The 26,888-nt window shown below is 42.5% G+C and overlaps 1 protein-coding gene across 2 annotated transcripts in view; it reads left to right on the top strand.

Moving 5' to 3' along the window:
• The window catches only part of AGPAT3 (1-acylglycerol-3-phosphate O-acyltransferase 3), a 95,597-nt gene that overhangs the window by 53,509 nt on the left and 15,200 nt on the right, over positions 1-26,888 (top strand). For both annotated transcript variants that reach the window (XM_075173616.1, XM_075173627.1), the window contains one exon: positions 25,195-25,421. In XM_075173616.1, the coding sequence (XP_075029717.1) occupies positions 25,244-25,421 (178 nt within the window). In that variant the 5' untranslated portion in view covers positions 25,195-25,243. The remainder of the gene's footprint in view (positions 1-25,194; positions 25,422-26,888) is intronic.

Consider the following 26,888-nt stretch of genomic DNA (forward strand, 5'->3'; position numbering starts at 1 on the left):
ATAATAATAAATAATTGTATTTATTTAAGCTTTTCCATCCTGGCAGTTCAGATTGCAGTAGCAAACGCTGGAGCAGAAGCACGAGGCATAAGCAAGCGAAGCCAATGCCGAGTCTTGCGTGTCCTAGCCCCACGTTTCTCGGTGGGGGTAGGAGGGAGGTGGTGGGTTTGCTACCGGTTTGCTGCCGGTTCCTGCCGGTTCACTTGCACCGGTGATCATGCGTTACTGTGGATGCAATCATAGAATAAATCATATTGCTCCTCTTTTGCAGAAGGTGGTGCTTTATACCTAAAACTTAAAGCAGCTCAGCAATTCTCAAAAGACAGACTTTCAATTTTTTCCCAATTAATATGCAATACTTCAGAGAAAAGCTTTGAACTTGGGTAGGGGCTTGTAGGCATGCATACAGTGTTTGCTGAGACTTCGTTTAGTAGCAGTCAGAAGCTTCTCCTTGTTCAGCCACAGCACATTTGCATGTTGACAGATATCTCCTGTTGGCTTTCTTTGTTTCTTATGTTTGTGGGTTGATTTTTTTTTTTCATAATTTTCCATCCAGGAAGCAAAGTATATCATTCTTCTTATAACACTTATCTCAGATGATCACAGATGAGACTTTTTTGTTTATCCTTTATTTTGCATCCCTGTTTTAACAAGTAAGGAAACGGTGCCACAAAGCGTTTTCCAGATTCACACAATCTGCCTAGGAGATGGGTCCCTAGGTTTCACAGCGTGGTGCGTAGATGCACTTACACTCCTGAAATTTCTTTTGTAGTTTATTTTTATCTGAATACAAAGGATGAATTCCCACTTGCCTTGAAAATTCGACCTCTTGGAGTGAAGAGGAACGTTTTTTGTAGCCTTAGAGATGAGTAGACACTACTGAGATTTTTCTTAATCATCAGAGACTAAGATTGGCAACATTATATAATTACATAACATTGATCTATTTTATACAATACAAGAGGCCTATTACTCAAATCATTTTGTACTAATAGGGCTTCTGTTAGATAACTCCTTTTCTGTTTGTTATGTAAGGGCTGGTATTATAGAATCACTGTTTGAATACCAGCACTGTAATTTTAGAATTGCTTTTATAATAGAAATACCAAGTAAGCCTTGCTCCAAATATAGGCAATTATTGCAATATCCTAATGAATTTTTTTTTTCAAATGAGGCCTCTTGATAATTGCTACTTTTGGTTTTGGTTTTTATTTACAAAATCCTGAGGCTGTCCTTTGTCCAGTCATATTCCATTATATGCATTTTCTGTGATGAGTATTGTGCACTGGAAAAGTATTGATCAGCAGTTCTGGAAACTGGTGATTGAGCTTCACCTACAAAAATATTGCAAGTGCCAGTTTACAGACCTGCATGTCTGGAACCCTCCTGTCATCTTTGAACTACATATCTCTCAGGTTTTATTTTGGGGGTTATTTTAATATAATTTAATATAATTTTATTTCTGCAATTGAGAACAGAAACAGTGTGAGCAGTCTCAAAATGAGATTGGGGAACACAATCAGTAAAAATTCCTTTGGAGCCCACAGAAACTGATTATTCCCAAGCAAGGAATTTAGTTGCAAGCTATCTCCTTCACTAACAAAGATGTAGATAGTAGTAAGACTTTTATCTGTGCAGTCACTTAGGAAATGTGGTTGAGCTATAGGTGAGGTTGGAAAAAGGTTTTACAATAGACCTGGACTTTGTGCAGGATATAAGAGGGCAGGAGGACCTATTGATTTGGTGCATAGAGAGCACCCGAAATTTTCCTTTAATTCATGAATGCTGTGATGCTTCTGTCCTGGTTGAGAAGTTGGTTTCCACTGGACCCTATTCACCACACTTTCTGGAGTATGTTGTATTTATTTCATGTGTGCTTTTAAACTTGGAGGCAGCTTCTTATATTCTTTTTCCACCCAGCTCCGCTGAACTTCATACCAGATAAAATCTCCTATTTGGCTGTGATTTTTAAATTCACAGCCTCTTTTTTTTTTTTTTTTTTTTCCTTTTTGGCCAAATAGTTCCAAGTATTGTCTGTTTCTTTGATTGTAAAAACTTTCTATTTATTGTATCTTAAGTGTTTTTGTACTGTCTCTTCCCACTTTATTGAAATCTCCTAAAATCTCCGTGACTCCACTTACAGGCAGCCAAGGGTTTAAGAGGAGCTAACAGCATGCCATAGCTTTCTGTAGTGCTGCTGCTAAAGTTTGGTCAGAAAATGGGAGCGTCAGTGGGGGACTTTGACTACCACTTTAATTTTTCTTTGGCATTTAAGGTAGATTTTGTTTGGATTTTGTTTCTTCTTGTTTCTTTTAGAGTCCTAACTCTTACCAGGTGAGGATCAGTTACGCTAGTGAAAACTGTATCTGCACGAAGGGCTGTGTTGGTGTAATGGTAGGTGAATGGGAATCACTCTTCAGTTTGACTGTTGTGTCCCTGTGCACAAGTCTCTCTCTACCTGGACTGTCCAGATTATGGTGCAGAACAGCTGGAGGGGCCCCTGAGCCTTAACCACACGGGCAGCACCGTTCCTGCTGCCTAGGTAGGGTGTATCTGCTGCCGCCTTGTTTCTTTCCGCTCTAGGCTCTGGTATCTCCTTTTTGTTAACCAAGCTGCTGGAGTGTGCCTGCCGTGGCTCAGGCCTCCCGAAAGCCCTGAATTTGCAGTGGGAAGCAGAGAGAGAAAATACAGTTGTCTTTAGTTGGGTAGAGCTCTCCTCCAAGACCCGCAAAGAAAGAGTGAGGGCAGTGGAGTCCCAAGTCCCCCTCTGAGCAAAGCACTCGGGAGCCTGCTCCCCGGCTGGCTGCAGAGTCTGTGCAATTCAGAGATGTCCCTTCATTGTGCTGCGAAGGCAAGTGGTCCTTCTGCCCTGCAAGGACTGCGCTCTGGATGCAGACCAAACCCTTTCTCTGCCGTGATGTTCTCTCAAGCCTTGTCTTCGCTCGTCATGGAGAAGAGACAGGCTTTAGTAGCGCGGAAGGTTCCTTTGAGTTAAAATCTAGATTTTGTTAAAATCTTCTGTCAGCTCTGGAGGGGGGAGAAAAAACCAGTGTCAAGTGGCGGTGCTGAACATATGTACCCCACCACACGAGCCAATCCAGTTGATTGTAGCCTGGTAATTTGCTGTAAGAAGATTATTGGATTACAGCAAAAGCTTAGTTTGTCAGCAACACCACCTGACAGTAATATTTATTAAGAAGTATTACCTATTTTAAATATTAGTCCACTTATGCCCCAAACATACCTTCATTCTTGAGGTAAGAGGGGCTTTTTTAGTTCGGTGTTTTACGAAGCCACGTAACAGAGAGGACACCCAGCTTTTTTTTTTTCCTGCTGCTGAGCAGGCCGTTTTAGTAGCTGCAGCGCTTCCAGATTTACCTCGATGTGCTTTTGTCATCATAATCCCTCCTCCATGTCAAGTCTGATTTGCTTTCCTAGCCAAGACTTGCATCGTCCATTTTTGCCGTTCCATTTCTCCTCCTCCTTTTTTTGTTTTTATTAATCAATAACAAATTGGGAAGATGTTGGTAAACCAGTCGGGTATATGCTTGCTAGCTGGAGTCTGCGCTACGCTCATCGCCCTGGCTTTAGCCTATTACTTGTATTGGTAAGTTGGATTTTGCGCTGTGACTGTGGTGATGACTTGTCCTTTAAAATGCTTTCTTGGGGTGGGCTGGAGAGTGGTGGTCCTTTTGAAGTGCTCTCAAAGGCTGATGTACTTACTAATGTGTGGCTGGATAGTGTCCTAGTTTCGGCGATTAAACCACGACAGGTAGATACTTTCCCTGATTTGTGCTGGTGCCTTCTTTATTTGTCATGGGACTCGGTTTTGCTGTTGTTTGAGTTTTTGTATGTTTTTATTCAGCTGAGAGCACAGTGGCTAAGGATGCCATAGCATGCGTTGGGTAAGATGGCGATTGTATCTTTCCAGTTTGTTGTGAGAGCCTTTTTAAACTTCTTCCGCTCTTATTTTGTGCTCTTGCTTAGCGTTCACATGGCTGTCCCTCTTGGCACACAACTTGGAAATTAGGCTTTGACAGGCTCACAGTGCATTAGGGTGTTTGCAGGACACCCGTGTCTTCAGCACTTCAAAAGAAATGTTTCAGGCAGGTGCAAATTAAGGACTGCCATCGTTTTCCCCCCCGCCAGGAGCTCAGCAGGTTGCTTCCCCTTGTGGGTGAGCTGGGGCCCAGGAGGGTGGTGGCATGGAGCAGCGGGGCCGGGAGCCCAGGCGTACCTGGGTTTTTCGCTGTGCTGGAGGAGCATGCGGCAATGGGCCTGCGTGGGTTTGGGAAAAGTAAAAGCAGTGCAGGGCTGTCCTAGATTTCTGGGCTGGCTTCGTTTCTATGTGTCTCTACATATGTCCAAAACTTTCAGCCGAAAGAAATCTTGGAACTTCTTAGAGCTGTGTCTGGAGCAAATAGCAACTTTTAGAAACCCAAGTGCAATCTGACTAGTTTTAGTGGAAAAATTACATGTCACTCCAACTGTAAAAGGAAAAGCCTGCTGGAGTTGTAATTAATATGGCTACGACTGGAAAACTTTCCAAGGGGTGTGATGTTGCTGAGAACAAGTCTCCAGAAACTTGTTCTTTTGTTTGAGTTCTTTTGTTTGTTTGTTTTATAAGGCGATGAAGAGACAAATAAATGAAAATCTCTGGGGTGATCTTCTTGGCTTTGTTTTTCCCAAATACTTCCTCCAGGCAGTTATGCCTGTGCTAACTGTGTCTGTACGCACACACTTCTAATATTAATTAGTTTATTTACGTTTAAGCTTTACAGTGAATCTCTGCAGATATGTAAGCTTTCAGCTATACAGTGTGGCAGCTCACATTAAAATGTGTGTGATTACTAGCCTCTTTAGTCCTCAAAATGTTCAAGAAAACGGGACATATGTAAGTGACTTCTCAGTTTTAATGTTAAAAACCAGGAAATGTAGAGCTTAAGGATGTTAATAGCTGTCCAGCTAAATGTTTTTTTACCAAAGAAAGTACATGTGGTAGGTATGTACATGAACACAGCGTAGTTTTTAATTAATTCTGCATGTCTTAACTACTTCGGGTGTAGTATATACATCTGATATCCGTTATGTTTTTGTCTTGATACAAATATAAATTTGTGTGTGTGTTATACATAGGCATAGCATGTATATCTCTTTTGTAATTCTTTTTTTTTCCCCCTATTTTGTTCACTCTTAAAATTCTTGACTTGAATCCAGGTCAGATCTGGTTTGCAGGAGAGATTACAATTCTGCACACAGCAGGAATTAACTGGTATTAGGTCAGATCCTCTTCTTCCACAACCTCAAGGTTCAGGAGAAAATTAATGACATCATCTATTTGTGAAAATAAAGCTCATTCAAACCTCTCTGATTAGATATGGATGAGACCTAACGTGAGTACCTCAGAGTGCTTTTTTGGCTTTGTTGGCTTGGGTTTTTTTAACTCTTGAATTTGTTGATGCTTGAACAAAGCTGACTTCGATAAATATTTTTGTTTATTATTTTTAACATGTCTGCTCTGTAAGAAGTAACTAGAAAGACTAATTTTTTGTTTGTTTGTTTGTTTGTTTTTCTTCTTAAATGTGTTAGTTTGGCTGCTGCAATTCCCTTAGAATATCTTCAGGCAGAGCTGTGGTGATTAAGATCAGAGATCACCAGTTCAGCAGGGAATCAACTTTGCATATTGAGAGATTAACCCGGTTTTTCTGTAATTCCAGCTGTGATCTTTTGCTTCTCCTGGATTGGAGCACCCTTATTAGCTTGCTGGGCAGGCCGTATTTTGGTCACCTTCTGGGCTAAATTTAGTTTGTACTCTAAGGAATTCGTCTAAGGAAGTGAAGAGTCTTTGTTCCTCTGGGATTTATGTGGCACCCTGCAGGCCTGGGGCTGGTTCCCTTGCTGCGTGCCTGATGCAAGAACACCACCAACCTCAGAAACGACCTAGGAAATCCAGCATGTCCTTTCCACCCCCCAAAAAAAAAGAAAAAATTAAAAAAAAATTGCATTGCTCAGATATGTGAAGGCTGGTGCTCAGGGAGCAATGAAAGATGTGCAAGGGACCACCACAGTAATGGTCTCCTGAAGTTACAGGCAGCTGTATAAGAAATAGTCCAGAGGACTCGCATGCATCTACCCATCTACGTCTCCACGCATAGGCTTGTTCTGGTATCAGGTATGAATGCCTCACAAGATACACTGCAGCAATCCAGTGAATAATCCATAGTGCAAAACTAAAGTCCACAGAAATTGTAAGAGCATGAGACATCACATTTTCTTCTTTGGTCTGTCATTACTGCCTCAGGGAGCCTGTTTGATTAAAGTCTCCCTGCAACATGAGACCCTAGAAGAATTGTCCTTTTTCACAAATCAACAAATCGCTTAGCATATAAATAATGGATTTATCATTCTGTGTGTGCTTATCATCACTTAATATATAGGGTAAACTCATAAGAATCCTCTGCTCTAATTTTTTGTGGTTTTTAATTGACCCATTTCAAGCTACAAAATGTTTGAAGCAAATGCCTTTTCCTTTCTTTTTCCCCTGTTGCCAAATCTGCCCTCTAAGTTTCAGCTTCTGGCCACCAAAGGAGCCCAAAATACTAACGTGTATTTAGTTTGATTAATTGGTGTACTACTTATTAGAACTTAAGGTAATTTAACTCAGTGGCCTTACCACGGTCCTAGCTGCCTAGTAGCTTGAGTGATGTGTCGAAACACCTGAACTTGCCATTGGTGTTTTGATTTCATTAATGCACTTTTGAGTGAAGAGCAAAATAATTCAGATCACAAAGTTTTGGCTACTGTTGTATTTTGTACTGCAATAGTTTAGCATTTTTTGAGACAGATTGAGGGAGGGGAGGCCTATGCTAGATTTGCATGTATATTTCAAGCAGTTTTAATGAGCTGTGTAATTTCACTGCCCGTTTATTTTATTTGCTTATTGACTGTAATTGTGCTTTGCTCTCTCGGTTTCAGGTGTTTGAAGCAATAGTTTAGCACGTGATCTCTAATGATGTCTATCTTCGTCTTCACTTGGATTTTATTAGTATTTCCCATCATTGTATTTTTAGAGTGAATGTATTGTCTGTTATTTTAGGCAGAATAACCTGGAGGTTCCTAATTTGCGCATGCTGGAGGGGTGATTTGCCCACAGCGGGGGCAGGTCGTTCCGTGTTGGTGGGGAGCCCAGCGCCGCTGGCCCTGGGGGTGGTTAACGCCCTGGGAAGTACTGCAGTGTGAACGCTACGCTGGTCAAACATGGGCTTTCAGCACTGCGCCTGTCAAGTGAGTGCTTGGTTTGTGTTTTTCTTCAGAGTAGCGCAGCAAAAGACTGCGTGGTGACTGCCTATTAAAATACTGTTTTAAAGAAAGGTTGACTTCCGAGGGAGATAAATAGGCAAAAATGAGTAGCCCGGTCGTCCGTTAGTGTTCCTGCACAGTTCCCCAGCCCCGAGGGGAGCAGCAGAGCGGATGAAGAGCACTGCTCCGCCGGCGGGCCCTGCCGTCCATCCTGGCTGAAGGGGAGAGAGGGCCCTCTCAAGGGTGGGGGACTCTTGGGACAGAGATTTAAAAAATATACGTCTCATCTATACTTAGTATATTATTCATGTATCTCAATGCTAGTCCACTTCACTGATGCTTTGCTCGAAACGGCGGGGGCGAGGAGCATCATGCGTTGGCTGGCATGTTCTCTGTCAGGCCTGTGGAGTGCAACTGTCTGCGCCACCATTAAGGGAGGCTGAGGAAGAACGGGCCTGAGCCTGGTAGAGGAGCAGTTCAGTTTTACAGGTGCATCTGTACAGATTATCACTCGACACACAAAGCGCAACATGATATATTTCTATGTAACATCTATTATCTGTGGATAATGTGCCCATAATCTATGGACTGCTGTGCCTGAAATGCCACCATGTTTGTGTAAAAGCCACTGCATGCTCTGCTGCTTTATTTAGGGAGCTTAAACTGAAGCCCTGAGAAGATAGGTGTCCTACATTGACTGGGTAGTTGTCTATGAGATAAGATCCTAGAGATTAAAACAGCCAATGTCTTCCTCACACACCCGTAGCACCAAACCGTGCAGTTTTAAGAGTGTAGAGTATTCAAATAAATCAGGATTTTGCAGAGAAGTTGAAGCTTTTGAGCAGTGTTCTCAATGTGGATTTCAAGGGGTTGTTTTTGTGTTGTGGCTGCTGCTCATGGATCTGCAAACATGGAAATCTTCAATATCTAAAAACTCATTACCCAAAGAATTCCATGACCATGCCCATGTGCATAAATCATGAGTTTATCCAGGCTAACATAGCATTGCTGTGTATTTAAATTTGATGACCTGATGAGGTTGACCTTGGCAGATTTTCAGCCTGCTTCGCTATGGAAATAAAATTTAGTGTTGTGCTGTGCAAATACGTTTATCTGTGTCCCTCTCCTCAGCGGTATGTTTTGAACCTATTGCAGGTTTTCCAGTCACGCCTGTCTGGCAGGTGGCAGTGAGGGTGTCTCCAAAATAACTGGAATCCTACAAGTTCCATGGAGGTAGCCAGGGAGAGGAGAAAGGGGCTGCTAAGAGCCTCACCTTAGGGAAATGTTATGACATAAAGTTGGGTTTCTTTGATATCCAGGTCCCTGCATGGATGTGAGCTTGTAAAAGTGTCCGTTAACACTACAATACAAGTTTGTAGGGAACCAGGCTTTTGGAACTACTTGCTAAATTCCTTTCTTCGGCAGGCTGCTTTCTAATGATGAGTAGCTGGCTACTCAAGCTCTACTCTGCAACCAGAGTAATAGTTATGCATGAACTAAACGGAGATCCCTATATGTTGGTTGGAGTTGGAGCTTAGGAAGAACATGAGATACTAAAGGCTGGAGGAAAGACTGAAAGAGCAGCTGTCAACGCCGCACAGACTGTTTTTTACTCTTGAACAAACCACGTTGACCTCAGGGACTTTGCTGATCATGCCCCTTGCAGCGGATGCTCTGCCACAGACCTCTAGTCCGGAGAGGCAGGCACTGTTGCCATTTCACTGGGGATGTACAACAGCACAGTTCCCCAGGCACTTGGTCCCCAGTGGCTGATTTGGATGCCCTTTGCAAACAAATGATGTCAGACTGTGATATGAAAGGGATGTGAGTTAACACACTGAAATTTGGAAGATATGGTGAGAGAGACCCATCATTCTAATGCTAGCAAAGAGATTAAGAGTAGCGAAACAAATGCTCTAAGCAGTACTTAAACTTGCATCTGTCTTAAGAAGGCTGAACTTGCTTTAAATCAAATCTTAGATTTGCAGAGCTGGTAGAGGAAAAAATGAATCTGTGGCTGAGTTACCTGATAGGACATGTTTATACTGCAGCTGTGATGTGATTAGTTTTAAAGGAGGGGTGAAATGCTTGTAAGAGTAGCCATGGCAACATAAAGCTCACTGCAGGCTGCAAAAACCACCTGGGAAGTGGAGTGAAAACTCAGGCAGTTTGGACTTAAATATTATTGCTCAAATTGCATTGCCTGCCTTCCTGTAGAACTCACTTGATGACATTTCAAGGAGGAAAAAGGTCTCAGAATGGCTTCCCATGGTCAAACAGGAGGTCTCGGCATCCTTTTTTCTATGGAGATTGTAATTGCGGGCTTGTAATTCTACAAGCATTTATTATAAAGATTAAAAAAAAAAGAATAATATAGTTGGGTGGGACGTCTGGAGCGTGCCGTTTGAGTTTGAGGTAGCTTTCAGCAGGGCTTATTTCACAAATAGGTTGGGTTGCTCAGGGCTTTGTCCAGTTGGGTTTTGAAAATGTCCAAGGATGGAGTTTCCTCAGCCTCTCTGGACAGCTTGCTCCAGTGCTGAACCACTGTTCATGTGTTGTTAATACAGCTAGCAGTAGTACAAATCCGTGTCATCTTTTAATGTCTGGAAAGAGATAAAGGAAGCCTAGGTGAGGAGCAGGCTTTGCTGTTAATTCCTTTTGGAAGAAGTTCGGGGAACTAGAAGGGCTGTTGTTAGTGAGAAGTTTTTGATCTTTCCAACTTTCCAGAGTTTGGGCTCTTTGAGTTAGACCCTTGTCAGCTGTCACTGGGGGAATGTGTGCCCTGGCAGGACTTGGGTCCCCAATACAGACAGTACGTCTGTGATGGCTGTCCTGTATGTGCCCAATGTGACGACTGCAGGGTGGATCCGGTTCTGTCTCCCTTTGCACTGGCCGAGTTCGGGTGGTGGAGCCAGGCAGATGGTGAACGGGTGAGAGAAGCTGTGTCAGTGGTTAGGCTTTGTGATGTGATGTCCCAAGACGTCTTCATACATACCAAAATTTCGTGAACTTAGATGCCTTCTTGTAAGTCCGTGTCCAAAGGTGAGCGATAGGTCACCTCTTCCAGAGGCTGCTTCTTGGGAGAGGCCAGTTCACAATGCAAAGCAAACATCTGAAGTTTGATGGCCTTGAAACCAAAGGAAACCTGGAAGCAGCCGTGCGTTTTCTTTGTTGGCGGCCTTTTTGCCTGGAAAGGAGAGAATCGAACCATATGCAGCTGTCCACAGTTTGGCCTTGTCTGCGTGAAGAGCTGATCTCTCATCCTGCATTAGGAGTCTGCCAGGGAAATAGACACTATCAGTAGCTGGAGTCGCTCTCCTTCTCCCGCTTGTCCTATAGTCTGAAATATATGTTCATCAGTAATTGTTCAAAGATGATTTCCCCCACATCACTGTCATGCATGTATTCTGTTCGCTTTCGCACAGTCCAATTTATTTATAAAACTAGAAGCTGAAAGCAAAATTTTGAGATGTGTAGCAAGGATCATAAAGTGCTTGCAGGAACTGTCATCCAGGGAAAGATTGAGGAGACTAATTGGCTGTGTATATGGGAGTAGGTAAGACGGCAAAAATGCCGTCAGAGTGTAGATACCAAGAATGCACTAACACAGAGGAGAGGGAGAAGCTTTGTGGAGAAAACTAACTAGAAATGATAGTATGAAAAGAAATGTCAGGAAAAAAATGTTGTTCTTAAAATATAATAGCCCTTGTTCAAAATTTTTTTAGCAGAAAACACAACTGAGGAAGCGGCTTGTAATGACAGAAAATTGATGGGAACTTGAGTTCTTGGGAAATTACTGTAAAAATAAAACTCGCAAACCATTAGGATACTATTTTGTATCTTGTGTTCAGAAATAGCATCAAATGCGCTTTACCAAATAGACTATCTTTCTACTTGGTACACCCATTGCCATGGTGAGGGCAGAATTAAAACCTTTGTTGTTCTCCAGAGATCAATAATAGAAGCTACACTTCTGAAAATAGACGTTTACATGGAGAAGGAGACAAGATAAGTCAGGGATATTTTAGGTTTACTATCCCCTTGATGTGTCTGAGAAATTTTTGGATTGACCAGTGATTGCTTTGCTCGTCCGCTGGGAGCAGATCTGGTGGAAGGAAGCTGATGCACAGGGTAGAGCTGAAGAGAGCTGCACCGGTGTGGCGTGTGTGTGCGTGTGGATGTGGCTTCCTTCCTGCGCCCAGCAAGTTAGGGAACAAATAGCCCAGTTTGGAGTTTTCTTCTGGCAATTAGTAAGCTCCTCCTGCCTGAATAAATCAAGTGTTGTAGTGACATTAACTATGTCTCTGTGGCATGGTAGTAGATAGCTATCAAATTGATGTCAGAACACCGGATTGTCGTTTTACTCTGTGGATTCAGCAAGTAGGGGGAAAAATTAAAGTGATGAGGATTTCTTTGGACATATAAATAACTCCTGTAGTTGCATGTAGTGAGCGGAGGGAAATAACATACTAAATATACTGGCATGGAGGTGGAGAGTGATGGATGGAAGACTTGCTCACGTTGTGAATTCACACGTACGGGTCGCAGGGAGGACCATGGTCTGGTGGTCATCTCTGCCCCCCTGTGCTGCTTTGTTCCTGTACTCCACCTTAGTCTCTCAGCTCTTCAGCTATCTGTGTTTCAAGACTGCTATCTTCCCCTTCCTCTTAACTACCTGAGCACTTGCAAATCAGTTCTTGGACTGAACTTACTGTTGACCTCAGTAGTGGCAGTCCCATGTGTCAGGTTTTCTGTCTTGCAGATGGATGGCTCACTTTGGAAAATGTCCCTCCATTCAGGGGAGTGACTCCAAGGGACAGCTGGGAGCCGTGCACTTTTGTCATTGGGGAAACCATATACTGATCTGGAAACAGGTGTTGTTTTCTGATTGATGCCTTTTTACAATACAATATTTAACTTGTACTTCTTTAGACCCTTTGCTGTTCTCTGAAGAGTGCTGGGTTACTGGTGTTATGAAATTTATTTGGGCTATCTGGAAAAAAAATCCCAATATTTTAAAGTTGTCACTTGCTGTGGCTGATTACTTTGTTATTTGCCACTTCAGATAGCTACTAGCTGGCTAGCGCTCTGGCCACTTGCTGTCAGCAAACCTCTTTCTTCAATGAGGGTGGAGGCACTCTGAAATTTTTAGCAACTTAGGAGTTGTACAAATCGGAGCAGGTGATTCAGGAAGGGGTGCTCCGAGCAAATCTGCTGTCAAATTGTAAACCCCTGCATCGAAATACAGAAATACGGAAATAGTTATATTTTAACCTGTTTTTTTTAAAAACAAACAAAACTTTTTTAACGTGATTAAATTTCAGAATTTGGGACCTAATGAGAGACTTAATTACCAGATACAGAGCAGATGTTAATCTCGAGTTAGAAAGTAGAAGTCAAGGTGATGACAAACCATCTAAGTGTGTTACTCTTTAAATATTTGTTAGTGATTTCCCTGTAGCGTTCATTTAATGCTTAAAAAGTGCTGCTATCAATATCCAGACATAAATCTGACCAAATTCTGTTTTATGGTACCAATCGTAATTGTAGTAGCGTCAGATTTTTGTACTCGTAAAAATGAATTTTCACCTGTGCAGGCAAGTGATCTGGCTTAATAACTTCTGAAAGAATGAGAGGCTTTGGAGGGATATTGAAGTACTCTGAAAATCCACTCTGGACAGTATTCTTCTCACTAAAGAGAGTAACCACAGCCAGGACATGTTCACTTTGGGAACAGAAGTCTACTGTAAGGGGACAAAACAAGACGTAAGTACCAGGGAAAGTCTGGCCCTGTTTAAAATTCAGAGACCTCATTTTCTCCCACCTGTATTTTATTCGGAGACTGCAAGAGGCTCTTTCCTTTTTCAGCTCCCAGTCGGGTTTTCAACTTTGATTGAACTAGTCAAAATGAAGAAAATAGTCTCGCTACACCTGCTAGCTCTATCAAAACCAGAAGTAATTAAGGCAAAAAGTCTTTCTTCGCAAGAGGAATTGAAAATACTTACATTTGAGGGGAAAATGTCAGTATCAGCATTTGTTCCATGGGAAAGGCTGAAAATAATAGAACTGCTAGATGCAGAATGTGATTTCCTGGTGGATAAATCTTGACAGACCTCCAGTCAGGTAGGGCAAAAGTCCTGAGCTCTTCAAAATTACGAAAGTGCCACTTTTTTCAGCTATATTGAGAACTCACTGAGACAACTTACAGTTTCAGCTCTTTCTGTTTGTAATAGATTGCATAGTAAGTTTTGGTCTCAGTCTTCTTTTATAATTTTAAGCAACTGGAGTGTGTTTAATAATATTAATTATTATTATTAAAATCAAACTACAAACCTGGCTTGTATTTCTGTCTCACAATATGTATGTATGTTGTTGCTTTTGGCCACCTTCCATAAACTGCGGGGGGAGTTTGTAGGGCTGACGCTGGGGCCAGCTCAGGTGCAAGGCAGGCTTCTGCACTTTGGCCCCTGCTCTCTGAGCCCCTCCCGGCCTGTCGCAGCCACGAGAACTGTGTCAGCACCTGGGATGGGCAGTGCAAGAGTGTCCCCCAATATTCAAGGTGTTTGTGAAGCAATAACAGTAACCTGCAGAGAGAACAAAAGTAGGAGAAACCGAAGATCTATCACAGATACAGTTTTTCTATAGCCTTTGTGAAGTTAAATGCAAGGCGAGAATTGATTCCAAGCCAGTTAAGAGCTGGAAGAATTACTTTTTGTCTGTCCTTTTTGGGAAGAATATATATAAACTGTTTATTTTAACTTTCCTATTACTCTGTATTTGATAATGTATGTCTTGGCTCAGCAGGAAAAATTCAACTGGCATCAATTACTTTTGTGGAGAGGGAAGAAACTTGGTATTCTTGCACGTTGCCTGAAAAAAGGAGGATTCATGCTTCTGTCGAAATGCAAATTTTATCACAGATCTGTGGGATCACAGATACATTGTAGCAATTGCATAGATGTGTAAACTGCAAGTGGGACAGAATAAATAATGCGCTGACTTAAGAAGAACATTGATTATGGCCACCCCAGCCTTTTGACATTACTTGTAAATCGTGGAGTCTCCTGGCTTCCACTTCCCACCCTTTCACTGACTATAATGCTAATTTTCTACGGACCATTTCTTTCCAAATACTAGCATAACTACTGGGTTAAAATGAAATTCTATCAGGCCTATAATTGCTATCCTGGAAATTGCTGGTATGTCCTGTGCATGGTTTTTTTACATAAATATATGTAATTTTTATATATATAAAAATTATATAAGTTTTTGTATATATTTATATGTGATTATATATATTTTTATATATAATTTGTATATAACTTATATATTTTATATTTTTATATATATATATGTGTATATAAAAGCAAAGTGATTTTCAAAACCATGCCTATGTGGAATTTTGCCCTACCATACTGAGACTGCTGGTAGCTGAGGAGCGTTGTTTGAAGGGTGTCAGTACGGTGCTAACCCACCAAATCTACAAGACCTCCAGAGCATCCACAGTATGAGGCGTAAACCTGGTTAAAACAGGTCATCCCCTCCATCCTTCTCCTTCCAGGGAGAAGATTGTTGCTTCCTGCTCCCCTGCCCAGAGGTCTGGGATCCTCTGTCATGGGGAAAATGGAGATTTTCCAGCCCCAGCTGCAGGAGTGGTTGTTTTCAGTCACTTAATCCTGCTGCTGCATAGCGGAGAAGTATTTTATATCCTTTCCTTTCTGTGAGAGAGGGAGGTCTCTCAGCTCCTCCTGAGGCTTAAGGAGGAGTTGGCGGTGGGGTTATTAGAGCAGATCTCTATGGACAGTTGTGGGCTGTTGCCCCACTCTGTCCACCCCCCCACTTTGGCCAGCTGAGGCCCAGAAACCTTGAAACCACATCAGTCTGGCGCTACTCACAAACTGGTAAGTCACAGCTTAGACAGCAGCAGGGAGCGTGAGCAACACAAGCAAGCGGGCTATCGACAGGTGCTTTATGTCTGCAACATCCTAAAGTTGTATGTTGTCATTAGGGGAAAGATTTCCCATGCCTGCAGTGTAACTTTGGGAGTAAGTCAGAAGCATGCAGATAACTGTGGTTATTAGGGGTTTGTTTGCTTATTTTTCATGATGAGCATTCAAAACTGCTTAAATGTCTTGCAGTGCTGGCGGGGATTTCATTCATTGCAAGTGCAACAGTTAAATGATGTGTGAGCTGCTGCCAGGCTATGCAGTAACCTCCACCTAGCTGTTGGCTCTCACAAGTATCCATTCCCTTGTGTACAGGGCTAAAGAGATGTGGTGCCACTGAAGTTCTTTCTTAGATATCACTGACGAGTGTACCTGGCTGGGAAAAGAAAGGGAGCATTTAGCACCAAGAGCATCCCAGTACTGCTTGGCAGGTATTGCATCCCAGTATTGCCCATCATCTGTCACACTTGAAATTGGGCAGGATGCCCTGCTGTTGCACTCAGAGTGAAATTGCAGAGAGCCGTTAGCAGGACAGAAAATATTTGGCTGTCCTTTAGAGAACTGGAGTGGACGTGTTTGACCTGCTGGAGTGTGCTGAGTTCTCCAAGAGCTTCTCCCAACCTGTTTTTGCTCTCAAAGGCTGTGCAAGCTGGAAACTTGACAGCATTTTTCAGAATTTGGGGTTGTCATACAAACAAAATACCAGATGGGCAGGCAATGCCTGTAATGCTGTGCACAATGGTTGAATGGCATAAATCCGCTGTGGCACGCAGCGGGACTCTTGCACAGGCCAGGGAGGTTGCCGGCATCTGTAACAAGAAGAGGAGAGTATAACATGAGGGAAGGAATAGGGAACTGGGGAGCTAGCAAGGATTAGCATCCTGCTTCTCCCTTGAAGGAGTTTTATCTAAAGTGGCAAAGGGGGGAGAATAGCTGCCCTCAAACAAACAGAAAGGGCAGGGGGGAGGTTTACAAGCTCCCAAGAGAAGGAGCAAGACTGGCAGAAGGTGTTTGACAGCCATTTCTGAGTGAGTCACACTTAACTGTCTGTCTGGAACCACAAGGAATTTGCAAAACTGGATAATTGTTCGTATTTATTTCTTAAAATATACGGAATATGACAGTGTTCTAGCTCGTGTGTTTCAGCGTAAAATGTCTTGCTGTGGGCTGGTATTTTCCCCTGGTTTTATCCCTTTTTCTTTTAAATTGCAGTCTTGCTGCTTCTCTTCCCCTCCATGTAAGAGCCAGGTCCGTTCTTGCTGTGCCAACAGGCTGGTGCAGACATGGCTTCCCCCTTGCACCGGGTCGATGGCCCGTGTCTCTGTGCGTGGCTGCAGCAGGGAGGTTGACTTCTGTAGTGCTGCAAAGAAGTGCAAACATACAGCCCTGTATAGCCCCCCAGGAAGAGCAGTCAGAACTGGGGGGGGCTGGGACCCCCGTTGCACTCTTCAATTACTAGCACCCTTTAATGGGGAAGTTGGTGCATTAAAATGTGCATGTTAACTTGCAGTTTAGCTTAGCTCTGCTGCAGTAAGGCTAACTCAAGTGCAATTTCTTTTTGGTTCAGGAGACCAGAATTGAAAAGCTCTTATTTTTTGCTCTTAACTGTTGAATTTTCCCCTTTCCATTAAAGATGAAACCAAGAGTAATTTGTGTCTGCCTGCCTTTGGTTTTCAAAATGTGGCTAATGAGGCCATGAAGAAGATTAAGTCATGTGTTTTTTTTTTCTCATGATAGCAAGCAGGTCAGAGAAAGAACTTGAGCTCAAATGCTTGCAGTTGGGTAAATATTTGTAATCAGTAATATTCAAGTTTAGGACAAGGTTTATTAAGGCTCTCCCAAGTTTCTGTAAATGTGCATATACTCACAAAACCCATCTGTATCTATGAGAAATGAGGCAAACTTGCAGAACTTGCAAATTATTATCTAATCTAAATTTAATATGCAATTAAGGTTTTGTAATTATAGCTTTAGGAAAAATTAACTTTACGTGTCGTTTATACTGAAGCAAAAGTGCCAGACTGCAGACCGAACGATGACAAATGGCGTGTGCGTATACAGGGGAGAAACAGCACACAAACACCTACAAGCAGTTGTAAATGACATACTATAATAGAAACTATCCTAAGTTTACTAAAACATAAGGCAATGTTTGTCTTCCTGAAATAAAAACAAGCTACAGGCACGCACGACCAGGTTTTGAAGTGGTGGGACTCCTTCACTGCAGAGCTCAACGGAGAATCCTGCGGTGTCTTGCAAGTACGGTGAGGCTGTTCTATGGAAAAGCTGATGTCAGCCTACTTCAGTGATATTCAGCCGTGACACCGAAATTGTCTGGGCTGGTTTTACCCAGCAAACTCGCGACAGAATCTCTCTAGTTTCCCCGCTGTGAACAGAAAATCCGTATGAAAATACCATTGTTCTCTTCGTTGATAGAGATGCTTGCAGTGAGGGAGGTTTCTCAAGCAGTTCTGCTTCCTTGCGTTGGTTGCCTTGCAGCCGGCAGATTTCTAAGCAGGTCAGGATTCATTTTGGTTATCTGATCCATTTGTTTAAATAGAGGCCGAGTTAACTGCATGTGTATGCCGAGGAGAAATTGAATTTGTGCACACTTGCTCTCTTTTTTTTGTATGTGCCGAGTACAATAAAAGGAAGTGGTTGAAATTAAATTTGGAAAATAGCCATTTTAATATTGCTCGTGTTTTCAGCCGTAATATTGTAGCAACAAGTCAGAGAAATATAATTTCATCTCTAGCAGAGGCATAAGCACAGTGCTCTCCAGAGCTGGTGAGGAGGCTTAATCATGTCAATAACGCTTCATTTAGGGCAGGGAAGAGGGAAAACTGCCCCTCACGTGCAGTGATGTGTAGTATCAAAAGCTGTTTTATCCCTTCCATCGAGTTGTTTGAATGTTTTTCTTTGCTTTGTTTACATATTCTGTGGTCTTCTATCTACAAAATACAAGTTAAACAACTGGTTATCTGGATTTATTTTTTGATAGAGCAACCCATATCTTGATAGGAAGCTGCCCCACTTTTTAAAAGCAGGAAGGAGCGCTGGGGCTGAAGTCTTGGTAGGGTGTGAACCTCTTATGGATGTTCTTCATAGGGCGGGGTGGGTTGTTGATGTGGCAGGAGCTGCTCTGAGCACGTAAAGGCCTCCCCACAGTGGGGCCGTGCCCTAACGTGGCATTTGTGAGGTGAAGGGATAACTTTCTGTGGTCACTCCCCAATGGGCTCGCTGGTACGCCTAAACTATTCACATGTGCATTTTATTTTGTAACCTACTCTCTCCTAAAGTTTAATTGGTAAACTTACAGTCTTGTAATAATAAAATTAAAGATTTATAGAGTGGAGGAGGCATGAACAGGGACTACTGTTTCTGTTAAGGATGTGTGCTCCTCACGTGGTTGTCATTGTTCTGAGTGACCATCACATCATGCCTGGAGTTAACGCCTACACTTTACCTATGGCAGAAGAAAATGAAATAGCTTCTTCAGGACTTCTCATTCTGCATAGCTGTTAAATGACGATGAATGTCAGAGCAATGTGCACAGTTTTGTTTTGGGGGGTTTTGGTTGGTTGGTTGGTTGGTTTTTTTGTTGTTGGTGGTGGTGGTTTGGTTTGGTTTTTTTTTACCTTGAAGTACTGGCATCTCATTAGGGTGACGAGTTAAGCAAAAAGCTTTCTATTTGATGAAAACAGACTAATCTTTTCAAAATCTCTACAGATACTGAGCCAAACCTATTGACACTAGTGGAAGTTTCTATGATTTAATGGACTTTAGATTAAGACCAAAATAATGGATGTATTTCAGACAGATAGTGGTGATAATCTTTTTACTCTTGATCTTTTCTAGAAACTGGCTGTGGTGCTGTTTCAAAGCCAAGATTGACAAAATTGCAAGGAATAAGTTCTCATTCCATCATCTCTAATTTCATGATGGTAACTCAGTAACTTTTTTTTTTAAGATCATATTCCTAGTTCACAACTCAGAAACAAATTTGCATCTTTGTGACCTAAGTTTGGCTTAAGGTCCTCTTCTATACACTTCAATTTTAGAAATTCATGACAAGCAGGATTTTTAATGAACTCTGAATCAGCCTTGCATTTCACTGAGGGATGTGCAGGGAAATTAGACCTATATTGTGTGAGAAACTAAGATAATCTTCCTGTCATGCTTAGATTTAAAAGGTTAGGTCTGTAGTAGACTGTATTGCTGTGTGGGATGTGATTGAATAGTTGTCTATTTTTACAGCATATCTGGAGAATCCTTAATACAGACTGTTCAAATGGATACCAAAACTGTTGTTATACCTTATTTCCTTTCATTTGCTTATTAGCTATACTGTCTCACTGCTGTTGATCTAAGCTATGTTTTCTTGTCTACTTAGACAGCTGTGGTTGCCAGTGGTTCTTCTAAAACTTTATTTCTAAAATAAATCAGGCCTGAGTGGAGACTGCTTTTAGTGGTGCCATGGCAGAGCAGGCAGGAGCCTCGTGTTGCTTTTTTGAAATCTGGGGCAAAGCCCTGGGTAAATACTCTGTCCATTGGTTTTGTATGGCTTCTGCATCACGTGGGTCAGGCTCCCAAATTCCTCATCCCAGAAAGAGATGTGGTATAGTACGGGAAGTGGAGGACTATCAATTACGTACTTTCTTTCTGAATATCTTCCTGTATCAGGGATATTTGCTATGAATATATCATTATACTTTTAAAAGGTGGATAGCCACTGCACTTTCGTCTTTTAGCTAGAAAAGTATTGCATATTCTGCAAGGAAAAATTATTTCTTAGTGGTAACTGAGGTAATTACTTCTAAGCATTGAACGCGACTCGTAAGATGATCAACGTATTTTTGCGTGGTATGTCCCAGAAATGTCCAGGAAAACAATCTGCTGCCCCTGTGGCAATGTAGTACATCTGAGGGATGCTAGAATGACCAGGCTGGGACCTGTACTTTTATTTATCCACCAAACGGGTATAGGCAGTGGCATTGAAACCTTTCCCTCACATGTCTGCCTTGACTGTTGGGTACCTGGTTAGTATTCTTGCGTTTTCTGATCGTGTAAGGGGAGGTGAGGGAAAAGACGCTTATGCTAGCGATTTTCATAGCTGCTTTTAAAAGAAAAGTAGCATGAGTTGGATCATCAGAGAAATCTGGAGGGTAGAGAGAAGAGGCATTTTCTTCAGCTCCTGGCTGCTGCTGTTTGTACCTGTCCTCCTCATACACATGAAGCAGCTCATGGAACAGATAGTTCTCGCTCTGAATAAAAAAATAGTTTTTAGTTTTCCTTGTGTGTTTTCAATGAGCACAGTTTGTAGAATTCTAAAAAATGGTGAGGAAACTCTTGATGAGACGTGGCCAACAAAATGCCTTTTTGTACTGCTTCTGACTTGTGACATTATTAGCCTTTCTTCATAGGTAGGGTCTGCCAAGTTTATACAGACATCAAGGACGCTTACAAAGCTCAATCTGAAAAATACAGTATTTTAAAATATGATGTTAAAGGTAGAATTCAGTATTGTAAGGGTTTCACTCAATTCCTCAACTAGCAAAAATGTTATGAGGTAGGTAAAATACCAGGGTGGGGGCAACACATTCAGAGCAAAAGATGTCTGTAATTGGTTTCAGAAGTGGAGATAAATATGGTACGGTAGAGCGGAAGCAGCTGGAAAATGGAAGCAGAGTACGCTCAGAAAAACTGAAGGCAAAAGGCTAGAGATGCAAGTACTGGCTGTTGCAGTTTTTGTTGTTGTCAAACACATTAATTCTCATTGGGTTGGAACATTAGAATCAGTGGACCAATTTCTAATTTCATGCTCATATTCATGCAAACCTGATGAACTGCAGAGGAATTGTACACACATGACAGCAATAAATTAATTAAAACCTGGAGTTTGAACTGGAAATACTATGTTATAGAATGATTAATGGCTTAATTTTTAATTTTGAGTTCATAAATAACTACATATTTCATGAAATGGCTGTAATGTCCTTAGTGCACATTGTGCATCTGGGGTTTTTTTAACCTGATTTCTTCACGAAACGAGGCTGATGCAATCACGCTGTCTTTGTCATTCTCCCTTCTGATGGCTTTTGAGCTTGGTGGCACCTTTCAGTGGCATTTAACAGAGAGGTAGAAGTCTGGAAGCAGTTTAATCACTAGGACTTTCGTGAATGTAGAACGCTGGGTAGAGGAAAAAGATTGTATCACTCCTTCTACCAAGAGGCACATAGTATCTTTTAGATACCAGTGAATCCATGTGAACGTGGAGCCTCAAGACGCACGGGTACAGCCTTAAGAAAGCTGTAGGACATCTGCCTCCTTGCCCTTTACTTGAGAGGCATATAAATAAGGGAGGGAGCCCAGAAGGATGCAAAGCATTTGAGAACTTTCTCATCAGAGAAGAGAAATACTATGGGGCGCAGCCTCTGACTTTACAAAAGTGAAACGACCCTGCAGGATCAGGCACTAAAAGGCAATGAAAGTGTGCCATTTGGTTTGAGCCGGGCTTTACTCTAGTGCTGTCCTGCAGCATGGCTGTGAAAAGAGGGCACTTGGCGAGGCTGTGAAAGCAGGAAGAGTACTAAACTTGCCCGCGGTTCTCAGTGCGGCTGCACAGGAGGAAATGGAGGTTTTGTGGCGAAAGGTCAATATTGTGAAGTTACAAGGTGCTTTAGGAGAAGAAGGGAGAAAAAAAGATTTTACCAGCAGGTCTTTGAATGTGCACATGATATGGGTATACTTCTAAAAAAAAAAAAAATGAATAGTGCTGAGACTTGCTGTCTTAAGCTAGGACAGATGTTTACTTCCTAGACACTTCACTTAGCTGATCTTAATATATGCATCAGATGCAGAAGTGTTGCTTCTTCTCGTTCCAGCAAATACTGATTTCCCCATCCTCTCTCCCGCCTGACCATGGGATTCAACACAACAGCTGCTGACCATCCTTTGCCTGTTGGTCAGTCCCTGGATTGCCTGGCTGTCCTACATGGGCAGGAATGCAGAAAAGTAAAGAATTCTTGGGTTGAGATTAACTTCTAATTATACAATCAAGTGAGGAATTGGCAAAAGGGACACTGGCGGGTTCAGTATTCAGCATTGAAACTGGAAGGATCAGACAACAAAACTAACTCATTTTTCAGTTGATCCCTGTCCATTTTGAGAGGAAGTGCAAGTAAACCAGCTGTGCTTTATGGAGCAATTGGGCAAACGCTGTCCTCGAAAGGTGGCAGAGGGGAACCAGCTATGCTTTGGTTGCTGTTGTCTTTACCCTGTAGCAATACCAGTAAGACTTGCAGTCCCCAGATGCACAGGGAGGCAGTGAGCCCAGATGCAGGCGCACGAGGCGGCTGTGCCGTGTTGCCAGCCATAGCCATGCAGCCCTGGAGTCCCACCAGAGCAAGACCGGTACCCAGCGTGTGGGGCAGGGCATCGGCACACGAGTGATAAATCCTGTTTTCCACACGTAATGAAGCCGGAGAAGCAACATGCTGCAATGTCTCCAGCTTTTGGTAAAAAGGGATGTGTCCTCTTGGGTCCGTAATACAGCAACGTCCTTAATGTAAAGGACAAATACCAGAGTGCTCCAGACTTTGCTCAAAGCGAAGAAGCTGTGGAAGCGGAGCCAAACGATTTTACTTGAGGATAATACTTGACATTTCTATTCTTCCTCTTGCTGTTTGTATGCGCTTTGGGCCCTTGTCTGGAAGGGGCCAAGCTGTGCGCTGAAAAGCAGTAGGTATTGGTCTAATGACTATGATAGACACGGTTATCAGCAAAGCTGCTTGCACATGGCTGTACAGAAGCCAAACAGGGATTCAAAAAATAGTTGGGAGGGTCGGGGTGGGCGGAGGGAGGTTGTTCTTTTCTGGTTTGTTTGAACTGGTTTTTGAGAGAAATCAGATGAAGAGAATGACTCTGATCTTGTAAGTGAAGAACTTGGTGTTTATGTTTGGCGGTACTTAATACAATGCCTTGAAGAACATGCCAGTGGAAAAGATAAATGAGCCCATTGCTGTATTAGGGAGTCAAACACCGAATACCATGGCTACCTCCCATAGAGTACGTGTGAATGCTGGTGCAGTGTTTTGGCTGTATGAGACAACTGTACCCTGCAACCCTTTGGGGAGGTGAGAGGAAGGAGGACTCCACTTGTTTCTTTTTAAACACAAGTCTCTGCTTCCCAACAGCTGTTCTTAAAGTAATTTATTAGTGGAAGAAATGTTTCTTCCATTCTTACAGGAAAACATTGGGAGAATTTAGATTATTCATCATAAGCTTCAATATCGGCTTATTCAGCTTGCTTTGCTTTGCTTTCTGTAGTAGGCACAATAGTGGCTCTATTGAAGCAGACTTTTTTTTTCCCCTCTTCTGAAGTGGGTAGATTACTAATGATGCAAACAGATTTTAATTGTGCAAAAGCTAGACACTCCGTGCCTTGAAAGGCAGTACCTGATTTGTATAAGAGATGGTAGAAAACAAGCTTTCACAAGTAAAATTGCTGTTGAGTTTTATAAATAGCACCATACTGTAAGCAGGTGGCAAATGAAAATGGCTTGGTTCCTCACAGCTGGCAGGTACTTTATTTTCGGGCATTGGGAACTTCTGCATCACCTTCGGATGCTTGACTTGTCAAAAGTATTTGTTACCATCTACTGGTTGGTCTGGTCATTTGCAACACTTGTAAAAGCTGGTCATAAATACTGTCAGCAAGCTTTGGCTGTGGCAGAAAATCAGGGTCGTGCTTTTATTTTTTGGGTGAGATGTTGAGGCTGTGGTTTGACAGCCTGGTTGGCCTAGTTGTAGGGCTTCTAGTACCCAACGGGTCAAAAAGGCCAGTGCCAGATAATGCAGGGTTTGGAATAAATTCAATCTGGTGGCTTGGGAAAGACATTTTGTTGGGTTAACTCTGTACTGGCAGGATTCGTATTGGATCAGACTTGTCTGTCTAAGCTACTATGGTTTTCTGCTGGTTCAGACATCGCCTGTCTTTCTGCACCTGGTATAAATATGGCACGTGCTCAGAGTTGAGTGCTCTGGCTAATTCGGCAAAATTCTGCACCAAAGCCCTTTCCGGGTCAAGTTTGTACTGCTACATAGCCTAAGGTTTTTCTGTTGTTTTACTTTTTTCCCCACACTAACTGGTATATTTGATCATGGAACAGTGGCTTGACAAAGTGAGAAGTTATTAAACTTGTTCCAGCATGGGTTTTAGATGTGGGAATACCTAATGTCCATTTCCATGCCTTAGTGTTTGCCAGACCGATGCTTTGTGTGACCAGCCCTGCTCTTTTCATCCCAAAATCTGCTGCAGGATGAAGAGCCTGCTCCCCAGATGGACTGCTGTACTCTTCCAGTCAAAGTAAACGCGTAACAAAGTCTCTGTAGCCCCCAGCAGCCCTCACTTGGTGCTTGTTCAGGAGAAGTGTATACAGGGCGGTGGCTATGAAGGCAGGCCAGGAAAACATCAGTTCGTTTACGCAGCTCCAGAGGCTCGGCATGTCATTTATTGGGTGCGGGGGGCTGAGGTTCCTGTTGCAGTTCAGGGACAGCAACCCCTGAAGGTGCAGCAGTCACGGTGCAGCTTGTTTACCGATCGGGGCTTGACTGCTTCACTGTGAGTGCAGGGGTCTGTGTTCCCCCCAGCATTAAGTCCAATTATAGGATCTTTGCTTGAAGAGAGGTGTGACATTCATCTTCAGGAAACAATAATCTTGGTGGGCTGTAAATTGCAAATAATGATTCCTTCCTATTTTTGGAAGTGATTTACACCATCAGCAGTTTATTGTGTGAAGACCTGAATGAGGCAGGCTTGGAGAATAGAGTGTTTATTGGGTTGGGTTCCTCTTGCTGAAGTGGCATGTACTGCTTCAGGGCTCCCACTTTGCCCTTCCTTGGGGCTTGTAAATCCAGTCTCCATTTGATTCTTTTCTTTCTCTTTCAGGACAATTATTCTGAGTGACGGCCCTTGCACGCGCTTCTGAGTGGTTATCATGGGCTTCATTGCCTTTCTGAAGACCCAGTTCATAGTTCACCTCCTCATTGGGTTCGTCTTTGTTGTGAGTGGACTGATCATTAACTTCATTCAACTATGCACGCTAGTCCTCTGGCCCATAAACAAGCAGTTTTATCGCCGAGTAAACTGTCGCCTTGCCTATTCGCTTTGGAGCCGTGAGTATGCTTGAAGGGGATGTGAGGGCTGGGGGTGGGGAGGGGTGTGGTTTTTGTTTCTCTTTTTGTTAATTAAAGAAAAGAATAGATATACACATGTATATGTATACACACAGACACAGGGGGGAGAGAGAGAAGTGCTAAGTTAGGAGTAGAATCTTTCAGAGCAGTTCAAAGCAGCCATCTTTTCTGAAATAGCTGGGAAAACATACAAAAGTCAAGTGACTGAGACCTATTGTCACTCTGTTATTTAAAAGAAGTGGGAAGTAAAGCTCCTACCCATGCCTAACCTTATCTTGACTGGTAGGAAATTGCTGATTCTGTCACAATACCATCTTCATCCTGCATTGGAGCCTGTGCTAAGTGATGGAGAATTCACAGAGACTGCTTCAGGTAATGAACATAGGTGCGATATTGACCACTTACTTAAGAGCCCAAGTTGACTGTGTGGTCTGCAGAGAGAGACGTCTGTCTTAGTGTAGATGCCTCTATAGCTGAACTGCGTGACAACTTCAGAGTCCTCTTGCAACCTACAATGTCCATCTGAATCCAGTGTCCCCTCTTGTGAGCAATTTGTCGCTCTTTTCTGCTGCCCATAGGACTGCTCTACAGTGAGTGCAGCTGCTGTGCTCTCCTCTTTCAGACCTTTGCAAAACTTCCTCCCTGTGGATGCCTTTTTTTTTTCCTCCTCATACAGCTTAACAGGGGATTAAATTTCTGAAATGAATGTTTAGAAGGCTCCTTAGTGCAAATGTCACCTCCTGTTTCAGCAGTGAATCATCTAATTTGTTTCCATTCTCCATCCCCTCCCAGTATGCACGGCCACTTACCTTAGTGCTCAGCTCAGCATCCAACTCCCACTTTGGGTAAATGAGTCATCTAAATGAGTACTTAAATTACAGTTGAGCGGTCCACTGACAGGCACCCACATTTCTTAAATCATCGATGTGAAGTACTACCAACAAAAACTCTCCAAATTATCTAGTTCGGTTTCTTTTTAAGCTTGTTGTCCTTGTCCTTCCTGTTGAGAATGTTGTCTGAGAAGCACAGGAGAAAGAAAATTAAATAGAGTGGCAGGTAAACTGTCAGGAGAAAAGGTATTGTAATGGAAGAACTTATAGGTAGAAACTTCAAAATTAGCTTGGTTGGAGGGGAGTGGGGGTATATGGGATTTCGTTTTTTTTGTTTGCTTGTAGGAATTTCTTAATGTGCTTTTAATAATCTAGAACCTGAAAACATCCTGAAAAGCTTTTCTGAGGATATGAGCTGCTTGTGCCTTGTAAGGCTTGTAGGTTCAGATGCTTGATTTCTACAAGTTAGCACTGTGCATGGAAAAATCACGTTTTAAATGCTGTTATCTTATATCCGTATACACTGGAAATAACCTACACTATTGTTCAAAAAGGTTTGGAGAAGCTGAGTAGATAATTGGGTTGTACCTAGGATAACCCCTCATGTATACCCTAT

Source organism: Calonectris borealis, chromosome 1 (assembly GCF_964195595.1).
Source record: "Calonectris borealis chromosome 1, bCalBor7.hap1.2, whole genome shotgun sequence".
Classification (NCBI taxonomy): Eukaryota; Metazoa; Chordata; class Aves; order Procellariiformes; family Procellariidae; genus Calonectris; species Calonectris borealis.